This window comes from Manis javanica, chromosome 10 (assembly GCF_040802235.1).
Source record: "Manis javanica isolate MJ-LG chromosome 10, MJ_LKY, whole genome shotgun sequence".
Classification (NCBI taxonomy): Eukaryota; Metazoa; Chordata; class Mammalia; order Pholidota; family Manidae; genus Manis; species Manis javanica.
In genome coordinates this window covers 33,040,144-33,053,725 of record NC_133165.1, presented here as the reverse complement: position 1 = coordinate 33,053,725, position 13,582 = coordinate 33,040,144, and the positions used below count along the sequence as shown (strand labels likewise).

Sequence of the window (13,582 nt, the reverse complement as noted above, 5' to 3'; positions counted from 1 at the left end):
GTCTGCTCCCTGGTCTTTTTGACGTGACCCTAGTAATCTTTCATAGAAATCTCTCTTCAGAGCTGAAATATGACCTCAATAGCCAAACGGGCCATGAAAAGAGAGCAGAATATCATTTCTGAGGTTTCTCTTTTCTCTGCCCTCTGGTTCGAGTGCCTCACCTCCTCAGTGAAGGTCTCCACCCATTTCTGGCTGTGCTGCCATACAGCCCCAGCTGTGCAGGGGTTTCAAAAAGTAGAAGGTGAGTGTCGGGAGTGACTTAGTGTCCCCAGGAGGGGATGTGGACTCCCAGGTGATTCCCAGGTGAGTTTTACCAAGTGTCAGGCAGGCAGGGTGGAGTCCAGGCTGATTTCCCAGGAGTGCTTATCCCTCCATCCTTCCTGTGAGGTTTATGGTCCCAGTACAGACTATGTTCTTGATATTTGTAACTCTTGGCAGGCCTGGGGTCTTGACTAGCAGAAGGGCTGCATCTCCCTAGCCCACAGCAGCCTCAAGCACCTGCTTTAAAGGGAGCCCTGCCTGTCCTGGCTCCATCCGCTCCTGCCCCTCACTGCTCTGATGCTGAGGTTCTAGGTGCTCTCATCCCACCCCAACTCTGTCTTTAGCCCCACAACTCTCATCAGCCTCAGAGGGAGGCTTTGCGCTCTCTTACTTTCCTCCTTCAATTCTCTAATTACCTCATTTTGTAGAGAAGGAGAGCAACAGACTTGGCTCTAAGTGCCCACCTGGGATTTGAATCCACACATGCCAGCCATACGGTGCCTGACACTTCATGCCTGCCTCTGCTTGTCATGACCCCTGTATATATTTTATGATTTCAGAAGGAAGACATACACATAAAAATTCAAGCAATGTAAATTAAAACACTAAACTAAGTCCCCTCTCTTCTCAGGCCTCAAAATAATCACCATCAACTATTTGGTATATTTCCTCCAAGACTTACATAAAAACTTACAAATCATTTTTCTCAACATGGGCTTTTTCTATATGCACTTTTCTGCACATTGCTTTTGTTTACTTATGTCCTGTGAACTGCTTCTTGTGCTGAGAGCATCTTCTGTATTCTATTTAACAGCTTCAGTTTTCCATTGTTACCATAAATTAGTCAGTGCCATGCTGATAAAGTTGAAGTTGTTTCCAAGTTTTTGTTATTTCAAACAATGCTTCAATTAGCACCCCTGTGCATTTAACCTTGCACACTTGTGTACCTATTTCCATAGGAAAAATTCCTGGAAATGGAATTTCTGAGTCGAAACTATGCACATATTAATTTTTAAGAAATATTATTAAACCAGCCTCCAGAAAGACTGTGTTTACATTTACACAATGAGCACCTGTTTTCTGCACATACTTGGCAGATTGATGTTATGAGTTTTTTTTTGTTTTGTCTGATAGGTGAAAGGTATTTTATGATTGCTTTATTTTGCATTACTGATTGTTAAGGTTGAACGTGCTTATTGCTGATTTCTGTTTCTTTGGTGACTTCGTGGCCTTTATTCACATTTGTTTGGGTTGTTCTTTCCTTATCAACTCACTAATCTTTCTTATATATTGTATCAATCTTTTTCAAATGTCTCAGAAGTATTTTCCCAGTTCAATGGTTGTAGTTTGACTTTGCCATATGGAAGTTTTAGTTGTGAATGTGATCAAACTTAAGTCTTTTAGTGATTTTTGTGTCCTTTTAGAAAAGACTCCTCCATCCCAGGTTGTAAGAATGTTTGCCTACTTTTCTCTATTAATGTTTTGCTTTCACACTGAAATCTTTTGGTATAATGAATGAAATCGAAATCCAGCTTCCCATACTCTCCCCTGACTAGCTAATTGTTCAAGAAAGCATTACTGAATAATCTTTTCCCCACCATTAAAATATCACCTTTATCATACACATGCTAAATTCCCATGTGCATTTCGGTTCTTTCTGGACTCTATCCTGAGGGATGAGCCAGTCCTGTGCCAATCTGAGTACACTGTGCTTTTACTTCAATTTTTAATATTTGGTAGCCTGGTTTCCCACTACTCATCTGTTTCAGGATGTTCTGGTTTTTCTCATTGTCATTCTGAATGAACTTTGAACTATTTGTCAAGTCTCCCAAATTATCCTTTTGGGATTTAGAAACTGCATTGAATTTATGGATGTAGGGAAAACTTAACATCTTTTATATTATGGTCTTCTTACCTAAGAACAAGTTATTACTCTGCTTATTCAAGTCTTCCTGGTTTAAAAAAAAAAAACTTTAGTTTTACTGACTGACCAAATATAGATCCTACACATTTTTTCTTAAAGTTACTCCTACATATTTAATGAATTTTGTTGCCCTTATAAGTGGGATATTTCCCTCCATTAATTTTCTAACTAATTATTAAAAAGCCATAGGAAATCCTGCCATTTGTGACAATCCTGCCATGGATGGACCTTGAGGATATTATGCTATGTGAAATAAGTCAGAGAAAGACAAATACTGTATGATCTTATTTACATGTGAAATGTAAAAATAAACAAATTGAACTCATAGATACAGAGGACAGACTATAAACTCTGTTCTAGCTGGTAACAAACCTGAATATTCCCCATTACTTCAAATTCGACTTTCTTCCCTCAACCCTGCTTTCCTTGTTCTGTCAAGGTGATCACTTCTCAGTCACAACTCCCAAGCCTGGGCTTCAAGGGTGCACCATTCAGCAAGTTCATCCCGATCCTGAGGATGTTTTCTTCCAGCTGCATCTTGCAAACTGTCCCTCACTCTCTGTTCTCCGGAACACCCTATTTATCCTCCTCCGTGGATTCCTTCCTGAGACCAGCATCTTGTTTTGAGGTCCATCATTCTGAACCAGCTCCATCACGGCTGATTCATGGCCCTCTGCATTATTTAAACATGTTTCCTGACCCCCACCCCCATCTTCTACTGTTCTGTAGGCAATCATACTGTGACCTTGGGATGCTCCCTCCTCCCCATCGGGCTCATCCAAGCCTTACCTGTCCTTTTAGGCTCACTTTCCAGGAAGCCTTCCAGATGATTCCAGCCCTCTCCCTCTCTCTAGTGTCGGCTCAGCTGTCACATCTCCCTGAGTAGACTATTAGCTGCTTGAGGGTGGGCTTCAGTCTGAATATTCCTTCTGTGCAGGTGCATTGCCAAATACACATCAGATGCTCAATCAGTGCTTTCCGAGTCACTGTGTGGTGGCATTCCCAAGACTTACCTCCAACTCCACCTCTCCCTGTTTGTCACAGCCATTCAACCCCCCTGTGTGTACCACCTCCAATCCCACCAACCAAGGGCAAGAGAGAAAAGAAACAGGTGTAAGAAAGGCAGAGCACATTAATTAGAAGCCAGTTCTAGGATCATTAGTCTTTTAATATATTATTCTGAAAAGAAAGGAATTAAAAAAAAGTTCCTGACATCTCTTCTGAGTTTTTTTTAATTTAAATAAATACCCTGCCTGCCTCCCCCACTAAAATTTCCCTCCTTCCCCATCATCCCACCCATTCCTGGAGCTAGACCCTCACCCCAGAGCTAAATGAGAGGCCTGTTTCAGAGCAGACCACACTCACTACCAAATTCTGAAGACATGTAAATACTGTAAATGAGGCTGTGGCCCTCAGAGCCCCTCCCTTCTCCTGCACTGCTCCCTGCTCCAGACCAATCTGTAGCTTCCGGGTGGGCACGGATGGTGGGGCTTTTAGGCATTGGGGAGAGTGCCAACTAGTTTCTTTTACTGGCCCAGCAGTCCCCACTCTCTGTTCAAGAGCGGGTCATAAGGGCCGAAAATTGTCCTCTCTGGACTGAAATAAATAACAAAATAAATATCCCCTCCCCATTCCCACCTCTATAAGGAATCCCTCTATCTGACTCTCTAGTCCCTCTCCTTCACTTAATCCACCTCCCTCCTCTCCAGCCCTCCCCTTCTCCCCCACACTGACCTCTGGCTTGGCCTTTCCTGTCTCAGGAGGAAGGCTCCACCTCGCTTGTGGGGAGAGCCAGGGCCTCCTTTCCAACCTCAAGCAAACACTCCTAGACCTCTCCCAATTTCAGGAGGTGCTGCTGGCGCCCGACGGCTGATGGGCCTGGCAGAAGCCCTTCCTGGGGTGGGGGGTGAGGGAGGCTCCGGTAGGGGTTCTCCCTGGCTTGCTCTCACCTGCTCCTTCAAGTGTCCCTCATTCAAGGTAAGTTCCCCCGAGAGCCAGGCAACCCCACCCCACTCCCCAGTCCAGGTGCCCTGGCCGCCCGCCTCCTCAGATGGCAGTGTCCCAGAGGACAGTGTGCTGCCGGCGGCAGGGCGGGGTGCCGGACTTGCGGGGCTCAGGCCCCCGCCGCCAGCTGGGGAGGATGGGCATGCTCTCCTGCTTGCAGAGGCCTCGGTCGGGGCGGTGGCGCGCCTTGATCTCCTTGCACACGCAGCGCTTGCGCTCGATCACCTCCAGCAGCTTGCCATCGCGCTCGCGGGCGGGCTGGGGTGGCAGGGGCAGTGCAGGGGGCATCTGTGCCCCTTCCTCCCGCCGCCGGCCGACGGGGGGAGAAAGGTATAAGGAGGGTCAAGGACCTCAGAGTGATCGGGCCCGCCCTACCGCAGAGATCAATACCCGTCCTCCAAGGCCACTGTCCTTTCCCGCTGGCTGGGGGAGGGAGGTGTGGAATGGGATGGGATGGCATGGGATGGGAGCAGAAATCCAGCCCTTGCTCCCTTCGCCTGGCTGTGCACCTTGGTGCCAGGCTAGGCCTGCCTCACCCGGAGGAACAGGCGCCTTCTAAAATCTGGTCTTCCCAGTAGGATGTAGTTTTCTAATTGGTTCACCCAGAGGGCGCACCTTTTTTTAGATGCACAGCCACGCATGGAGGGCTGGTGGAGGGCCTGATCTCTTCCATTCAAGTAGCCCCTTTCGAGGGTCCTCCTCCAACCCCCTCTCCTGATCGGGTTCCTCTTAGTCTGTGTGGGGCCTCACCCAGGCCTTCTTCCCCGCCTACTCCTTCACAATTAAAACACAATCTCTTCCTCCTCACCTGGCTTGGGGCATCCCGAGGCTGGCTGCAGGGCCGGGGCATGTGGAGCGCGGCCTGCCGGACTCCAGAGGTGGAGGCCGAACGCCCCAGGCGGTAGCCTCCAGTGAAGTCTGAGGCAGAAGGAGGAGTGAGGGGTGGGGTGGGCAGAGGCTCCACTTCCTCCTCCCGCAGTTCCCTAAGAGCCCCATGCAGGCTACCCTGCCTCATCAGAGGACAGAAGCAGAGATGTGGGATTAGTATGTAGGGCCCAGGCCCTGGACCCTGGGCGATGCCCCCCAGCCAGCCCCATCTGCGTACAGGTGTCATTTGTGTGCATGGATGGGCAGGGTGTCACCTCCGTTGCGGTGGCAGGCGGGGAAGGTCTGGCAGGGTATGGGTAGGGCCGTGCGGCTTCCTCCACGATCCCCTCCGTGGTGGATCCTGGCCAGCAGTCCCTCTGCCCCCTGGCTCCTCACTGGGATTCCTGACGCCATAGGGCCCCTGTCCTGACGCTCCACCTTGCCTGGACCCTCGGCACTGCCATTCCAGGCCCGGGCACTGTCTTCGATCTCTGCTGGGATGACAAGGAGAGCTCAGTAACTGGGTGTGGCAGGTGTCTTGCTGTCCCCCCAGCTACATACACCTTGGCATGGGTGGACCACAAGGAACTGCTCCTTGCAGGCCACAGCTGGGAAGCGAGTGACCCTACTTCATGTATTCCCAACATACACACACACACACAGGAGATCCCCGTACTGCTACCTTCCTTCTTACCCATTGGTACCACCCCTGGGCTGAGAATCAGCTATTTGCTGCTGCTAAACCCTTTTCTCTGGACAAAGGGGTCTCCCCGATCCCAGCTTTAGCTGCAGAGCCCTTCCAGCCCCAGATAGGACCAGAATGACCAGCCCTAAAACAGAGACCAGGAGCGTTGTTCCCCAGGAGGTGGGGAATACCCCAAATCCTGAGCCGGGAAGTGGGGAGGCTTTGGGGGGAAGGGCTGCATGTGAACTAAGCTCATCTTTGAGAGTAGGCCTGGCAGAGCATTGCGTTGCCAGGCAACGGTAGGGGCCCCCCTCTCCTCTCCCTCTGGTCTGGATGGGTTGCCATGGCAACAGCTGGGAGGCAGCTGTGTTTAGCTCCTAGTGTGCGAACACTCACAAATACATATCCCTGCTGCCCAGCAAAGGGAAGGACAGGGAATAGAGTGGCATGGGGCAGAAGGAGGAGGCTGCTCTGGGGGCAGATTCTACCCCTCCCCATGGCAGATCTCCTCCCCCCTCCAGCACATGCAGAGACCCCATCCCTTTAGTCTGCTGCGTGCCTGTATCCTGTCTCCCAGGAAACTTCCGTTTAACACGATGGGCTGTGGTTTCCAAATAACCTTTCCAACACCTCCCCCCAAACCATCACAGGCATACCCAGCTCCCCACCCCCACACTCTCACCCCTCACTCACTGTCCAGCTCTTTTGCCTTCCTCCCTCCATACAGGACCTTCCTCTGCAGAGCCCAGCCTGACCCAAATGTCGTGGCACCCATCTCTTCTTCCTCCTCTGGTGTCCCTGCACTGGTGATGACGTGGGCACAGGAGATGCTGGCAAAGGCACCCCCATCGGTCCCTTGCTCTTGCAGCTGGATCTTGACCATGGGGGCTGGGGCCCCCATTCCACAGCCCTTATTCAGCACCCCTCCAGCCTTAAGGCTCTCATAGGCAGGGGGTCTCTTGAGCCCAGCTGCTGCAGCTGGGTAGGTCCAGAGTGGAGTCAGGGGACCTGCAGTTGAGTCTGGAAGGCTGTGGGGGGAGGCCAGGCAGCCACGGTGGTGGAGGACCCCAGCTGCTGCGCCAATGGCCGCGCTGTGGGGGCTGGACTTCCCGGTCATGGGGGGCCTTGAGCTGGTGCACAGCATCCCATGGAGGACTGAGATCTCCTTCTCTGTCTTTGGCTCCCCAGCACCCAGGGGCGGACCGGCAGGCAGGACAGAGTGCGTGGTCACTTTGACTGCCGAGTATACCATGGTGTAAGACACAGCCTTGTCCTTGGAGGGACCGGGGAGCAAGGCAGCCGGAACAGGAGGGGCTGCCAGGATCCCGGCCGCCTTGGGGCAGATCATGCTGTGGGAATTGGGGAGCTCCCGTTCTCCCCGGGGCTGGCCAGAGCCCTGGGGTGGCAACGGTGTTGAGTGGCTCCTGGCCCGGCCTGAGGGTCCCAGAAGCAGCAGGTTGGCAGCAGGAGGCGGAGGTGGTGGGGGAGGCGTCTCCTGCTCCCGGGCAGGCACTTGGGGAGCTGGGGTGGAGCCAGCTGGCTCCTTGGAGTGGCAGAGGACTGGTAGCCTGGAGACTCCATCGCCAGGGGTTCGGGAAGTGGACTTGGCTTGGGGGAAGGCCAGGAGGGGAGGACGGTGCTGGAGGAGGTTGGGGAAGGGTGGGGGGATTTCACAAGGGGTGGTCTTGGTGGGCGTCCCGTCCCTCCAGCTCGGGAGGGCTGAAGCTGGACGGCGGTGGGTGTGGGGCTGAGGGGCATGAGGCTGGTGTAATGAGGAGGTTGCTGTCAATGCAGGACCCCCATCAGCCCGGCCTTCCCCTGCCTCCTCAGGCAGTGGGTACTTCATCTCCTCATATATGGCCTCACTCTCTTCTGAGTCTGAGTCAGCACCAGCTGGAGGGGTCGGGCCCCCACCCCCAAGAGGGGGCCCAATCAGGCCCCCTCCGCTTCGCCCTCCTCCCCTGAAGACATCCCCCACCATCTCAATGTACACAGGCTCTTCCTCTTGGGCACCCACCTCAGGGTCCCCAGCTACGCAGGACCCCCTACCCAGGCGCTGAAGGGGCAGGTTCCCCCCTCGAGAAGAGGGGGCCAGGGGGCAGGACTCGTCGAAGGAGACAGACAGCTGGGTGTTGGGGCTTCGTCTGGGCTTCTGTGGAGGGACCTTCCGGCTGGCCTCCCGGCCCTCGGGGGCTGGTTTCTGCGAGCCTGGGCAGGACAGGAGAGAGAAAATAAACCCAGCACTTAGTGGGGGAAGGAGAGGGGAGACCCCTTCTGGCCCCTGGACCCAGCTGCAAGGAAGGACACGTCTGCCTCTTTATTCCCCACTTCCCCCAGCTTAGAGCTCAGTAGGTTCCCCTTCCACCAGTGGGTCCTCAGCCCTTCCAGTGAATTCCCCAGAGTCTGCAACTCCCACTCAGAACTCTCCCCCTCCCTCCGGTCCCTCCAAGGCCACCCTTTTTCCCACAAATGGACTTTCCAGGGAGCTTTCCCTGCAAAAACAAACCCCCACCCCCTGTAAGAATGGAACCTTCCACTTCTTGGTTCTTCCCTTAATGAACCCTCCCAGCAGACCTCCCTGGCTATAGAATAGATGCTCCCAGCTCCCAGCTCCCCACTGGGGAGGGGGAAGGGTGCCTCACCTGCCTTCTTGCTGGGAGGGGTCTCTGCCCCCGACCCTGCCATGCTGAGCTTGGTGCTGGGGTGTCTCCGAGGCTTCGCTGGAGGTCTTCGAGTGCTGCTGTCCTCTGCGAGACCCCTGCTGCCACCCCCAGGCCCAACCCCCACACTGTCCATGCTGCCCACTGAGTGGCAGGAGAGGGAGCGCGGGGCCATGGCACTGCGGCAGGGGTGGGGGGTGTGCTCCTGGGAGGCTGGCATTGTCATGAAGCCCATCCTGAGGGAGCGGCGCAGCGAGGCGATGTCCCGCACACGGACCCCGGGCCCCGCACCAGCTCCGGGCCCTGCCGGGCCTGTGGGAGCCACCTCTTTACTGGAGCTGGGAAGAGAAGGCCAAGATGAAGCAGAGATGGGGCCTCAGGTTTGGGCCTCCCCATCGGCCACCATAGGAGGGATTTGTGACCCTGTGGCCTCCCAGGGGGAAGGAAAAGGATCCAGGGTGGCAATGGGGGAGCCTGAAGGCCCAGGGCACTGAAGAAGCTTCAGGCAAAACCCCTAAGGTTTGAAAAAGGCAAGGAAATGGGGACGGGCACAGGAATGAGAGGAGGGCTGAGTATGTGTGCAGGGGCGCATCCCTGCAGCTTGCTGGTCCCAGCCTGGGCACCTCCCACACACGTGTGGACGGCTTCATGCATAGGTAGAGAGATGCAGCCCCAGGTAGCACAGCCCTGCCAGGCACATAACCTGTCGCCACAGTGCTGCTCCTTGTCCCTCTTACGCAGGCCCACACCTGCCCTCTGGCCTCCCCTCCAGTCCAGCTACTGCGCCCTATAATCCACACCTGCACGGCACCTTCTTTCTCAGACCTGGGCTGTGCTGCCGCATCCTCAGAGCAGCCTCCCCCAACCAACGCTTTTTCTCCCTTCCTCTCTCTCTCCTCTCCCTCAGTGCTGTCCTCTCTCTGTCACCCTCCCAGGCTCACCCCCATTTCCTTTCATTGTCCCTGAGCTTCTGTGTGAGTGAATGGGGGGCAGCTGGCAGGCAAGTGGGGAGAGCTGCTGTGGGGTGGGCTCTCATTAAGGCCCTGTCTACTAACCCTTTATTAGGGAGAGATCACTGCAGTGATAGCTCTGATTAATCTAATTAACATCAAGAATTAAACTCCACAGTTACAAGGAGGGAAAAGGGAGCAGGAAAAGGGGCTCTGACTCAGGCTCCAAGAGGCTGTGCAGTCAGTGGGGGTGAAGAGTGGGGAGCCAGGCCAGGCCTCAGATCCCTGGGAGGGCAAAGAGAGCTGGTGAGCAGGAAGGGTACCTAGACCTGGCTTACCTGCAGAGCCCAGCTTGTAGTCCCCTACCACACATACATAACCTGTCACTTGGCAACTCACCTCCCCCAGCAGAGGAGGCTGTGAGGGGGCCAAATGGGTCCTCTCTGGTGCCCCTCCAATGACCCCATGCCTGGACTGTGAGGACAGCAGGGCCTGCCCCTTCCAAGGTCAGGTGACAGGGGGAGCAGGTGCCAGCCCCACACTGACAGAGAGGAGAAGACCACAGGCCAGAGGTGAGTCAGGGAGGAGTGACTCAGGCCTCCAGAGATGGGGACGAGTCAGCAGGGTGCTCCTGAGCTGTAAGACCCCTAAGCGGCCAGAACAGGGGCTGGAGCCAGGAGCAGGGTGAGGACAGGGTGTGTGCAACTCCAGCAGTTCTGTACTGAGCACAGACTCTGAGATCAGACTGATCACCAGGCTGTGAGACCCAGGAAGGGAAGAGGGATATGGCTCATTCCGGGGGAAGAAGAGGTGGGACAGGCGAAGGGGCAATCCAGGACGCAGACTTACCTCCTCTTGGCCTCCTCCTCCTTGTGCTGCCTCCACTCCAGCTTGGTTTTTCGGTAGAGAAGGTTCATGTCGTCGTGGGGCGGGAGGTGGGGGCTGGGGGGCCTTGCTCAGTGCCACCAGGCCCGGGGGTTGGCCCTCCCTGGGTCCCGGATCCACTTGATGGGGGATGGAAAGGAAAAAAGAAAGATGTGGGGTGGGGGTAGGGGCAAGAATGAATGAGAGAAAGAGAAAAAGGAGCAGAGATGTGACTCGGGTCCTCAGAGAGAGAACAGATGGAGGCACAGAAAACCCAACTCCACCTCTGGGACTCACAGACAGAGACAGACATGTGTACACAGTCACACACCCTGACAAAGGTGTTCAGAGCCACAGATACACTCTGGAGAGATCAGACTAACACAGATTCCCATCCTGTAAATACACTCTGATCCACCACAGTCAGGCCCCCCAAATGCACAGCAACCCCACAGCCACACACACACATTCAGACATATAAGCCACAGGGCCACAGACCCGTATCTACAGAGGACCAGACATAGATCAGCATAGGTAAACAGCACCGAGGAGCAGGCAGACACAGACATAAACACCCCCCGACACACCCACAGCACACACAGGCCTCCAGAAACACCCATCAGCTCCTCAGAACTGGACATACCTACAGAAAGGAGTTATGCCCCGGCCTACTTGTGTATATTACATCCCACAAGGGAACATGGGACAGTCAGACTCCCACCCAGTCTTGGGCCCAGAGGCTGGGGGGGATGTAATGTGGGCAGGGTGGGGACGCTGGAGAAAGGGTGGGGGCACTCTGAGTTGGGCATCTACAATACCATCCACCCATCTATCTCCACTGCTTGCAGCCGTTCCCCTTTCCACCTTTCTTTCCAGCCTTTCGTCTGGTCCACCCCTATTCCTGCGCCCTGGCCCCTCCGCCACGGTCTCCGCCTCCCTCTCTGATGGGCCCAAATCACCTTCTTCCTCCTCCAGGATCTGGGAGGCTCCCGGCTTCCCTCTTCCAGTCCCTGCCCTCAATCCTACCCAGAGGTCTCCAGTCTGGCCCCATAGCTACCTTCTGAGCTGCGGCCTCCATACCTGCTCTAGTTTCCCTTCCCCCAAACACATTCTCCTTTGCGCCTTCAAGCCTCACCTCTCCTAGGCACCCCTCCTCACTGCCGGCTTCTCCTTTCCCCGTTTGTTCCAAACCTGGCCGGGTTCATCGCCCTCTTCAACCAAGGGCCGCAGGTTCCTGGGCACCCTCCCCTTCTCCTTGTCCTGCTACCCAGGGTTTCTCCTTTTCTCGCCCCGCCAATCCTCACTGCCCCTTCTCCCCCCATCCCACCTCCCCGCACCAAACCTCCCCAATTTCTACATCGCCGTACCTGGCCTGCCGGGCGCCGGCCCCCCCATGCCGGGCTCCGCCCGGAGCAGGAGGGAGGAGGAGAGACAGAGAGAGACCGGGGGAAGCCGAGCTGGGCCCTGCCGCAGAGACAGCCCCGCCTCCGGGTCCGCCCCCAGACCCGCCCCCGGCCCCAAACCCACCCTTCCACACCCTCCAAGGACGGAGCTGGAGCTGCCGCGCCGTGTCGCGCAGCCAGGCTGGGGTGGGGGTCACGGGAGCCGCGGAGCCCGGGGCGGGGACTCGAAGAAAGGTCGTGGTGCACGGGGAGCCGGGCGCCAGCCCGCCCCCACTCTGGGGCGTTCGTTTCTCGCCGCCCCTCGCCCCCTGCCCTGCCGGGTGGTGCTCAGTTCGGTGTCCAAGGCCCCAACGGAGTGAAGCGGGGCGCAGCACGTAGTGGCGCCCCCCAGTGGCATCCCGGGGCCTGTACCCACGTGCGTACCTTGTGCGCCTAACGCTCCCCGGGTGCCCAACCCGCGTCGGGACGGGGCGAGGCTGCGGCTGCGGGGCCCCGAGTGCAGTGAAGCGGCGAGGCCGGCAGGGGGTGCCGCTTTCCGGGCGGAGGGGCTCTCAGAGTCGGCAGCCGGACCTTTGGCGGCTCTGCCCAGCAGGGGGCGTGCTCCCATGACCGCACCCCATCATCCTACCGTCCCCCAGGTGCCGGGAGGGCACTGGATTTGGCTCTCTGGGTACTCGTCGCTTATTCCTGCGGCCTCCCGGGCTCCGGGACCTTGCTTCACGGCCTGGGCTCAAAGTCTTCCTCCCGTCCGCCTCTGTGGGCCAAGTCATCCTCCCAGTAACCTTTGACTTCACTGGCGGCGCCCGCCAGGACCTGGGCACTCTGGGGTCGGCCTCCGACGGACCACCAGGGCCGAGGCCTGGGTCCGGTTACAGCGGCCTCGCCACGCTCCCCATCACCTTTCTTATCAGCTCCCTGAGAAATCCTACCTTCGAAATCCATTTGTCGCACATTAGCTGCAAGAAGACCTCGGTTTCACCCTTAGCTGGACGAAAAGTGATCCCCCCAAAGAGCGATGCCCTAATCCTTGGAACCTGTGAATATTTCCTTATATAGCAAAGTCTTTTCAGTTGTGCTGTGTGGCTTTGGGCATATCACACAATCTCTCTGAGAGGTGCCTTATCTACCTACCTTAATAAAGTTTTTGAGGGGCAGCAAAGTAATCAATACAAAGAGCTTTGTAAATTGTAAAGGTTTTCATACTTTTAAAGCGCTATTATAATTACCCCCAGGAGAGGTAACAAAATATGTTAACAGTTCTTTTGCATATACACCTTAGTGCATACAAATTTTTATTCATTCAACATCCCCACAGAGATGAGAAATTTCCTAGAGGCTGTAGACATGGAGGAGTTCAAGTTAACTGCTGAGTGTCTTGAGTTGGTGGGAAGGGGAGGTCCAAAGATAAATTCTGGGGCTAGTAGCAAGTCAGCCGAAGGAAGGAGGATCTGGGGGTAGAACAGCAGGGCTGGTTCTGAATAGGCCAGAGGGGAGAGGGATGGGGAGCAAGGGGTGCATGGGCAGCTGCTTCCTTTCCTGGACCTCAGGACTGGGGAGGCCTCAGGACCTGCTATGTTAGCCTCAGATACCATGAGGTAACTTTGTGAAGTGGACAAATATGAGGGGTTTCTAATGTCCTGGAGAATAGTTTCATTTGACCAGAATTAATTATAATCCATTTCCTTCTGAACCTGGGAGTGAAGACAGTTGGGCCTAATTAGACACTGCTTTTGCTAAAATAATTCCTCTCAGAATATTGGTTAGGGTGGGGGTGAGGGGGTGCCAAAAAAAAGGGGGGAGAGAATATGGCAGTTGGAGGTTTATTTTCTCACACCAAGCACACAGTAGGCCCTTTGTGAGTGTGGATTCTCCTTACTGAGCAAGGGACAGGATTGGGTGAGAGGCAGGGGAGGGCCCCGGCTTTTGGCCAGCTGAGTTCCTCTTCAGGTGCATCTGTGTGGGTG

The 13,582-nt window shown here is 55.3% G+C and overlaps 1 protein-coding gene across 4 annotated transcripts; it reads right to left on the bottom strand.

Annotated features, from left to right (window-relative positions):
* Positions 1–3,321: 3,321 nt before the first annotated feature.
* On the bottom strand, positions 3,322–12,026 carry NYAP1 (neuronal tyrosine phosphorylated phosphoinositide-3-kinase adaptor 1). 4 transcript variants are annotated; one of them, XM_017644221.3, is made up of 7 exons: positions 11,583–12,022; positions 10,201–10,355; positions 8,384–8,739; positions 6,435–7,949; positions 5,332–5,550; positions 4,998–5,107; positions 3,322–4,477 (listed from the first exon to the last, which is right to left on the bottom strand). In XM_017644221.3, exons 2-7 carry the CDS (start codon positions 10,266–10,268, stop codon positions 4,232–4,234), a joined length of 2,514 nt encoding a protein of 837 aa, XP_017499710.1. In that variant the 5' UTR covers positions 10,269–10,355; positions 11,583–12,022; the 3' UTR covers positions 3,322–4,231. The 4 variants fall into 4 exon arrangements, with proteins under 4 accessions (XP_017499710.1, XP_017499708.1, XP_017499711.1 ...); XM_017644219.3 differs by lacking the exon at positions 11,583–12,022 and adding an exon at positions 11,351–11,542; XM_017644222.3 differs by having other exon boundaries at positions 3,323–4,477; positions 5,332–5,547; positions 11,583–12,020.
* Positions 12,027–13,582: the final 1,556 nt, after the last annotated feature.

What these genes read in the sequence shown, in the direction of transcription:
- NYAP1 (XM_017644221.3), bottom strand. Translation starts at nt 10,268, where the DNA reads ATGAACCTTCTCTACCGAAAAACCAAGCTGGAGTGGAGGCAGCACAAG. An exon ending in CCCTCCCAGCAAGAAGGCAG is followed by an intron (nt 7,950 to 8,383) that starts GTGAGGCACCCT and finishes TGTCCTGCCCAG; the next exon opens with GCTCGCAGAAACCAGCCCCC. An exon ending in CGCCTGCCACCGCAACGGAG is followed by an intron (nt 5,108 to 5,331) that starts GTGACACCCTGC and finishes CTTCTGCCTCAG; the next exon opens with ACTTCACTGGAGGCTACCGC.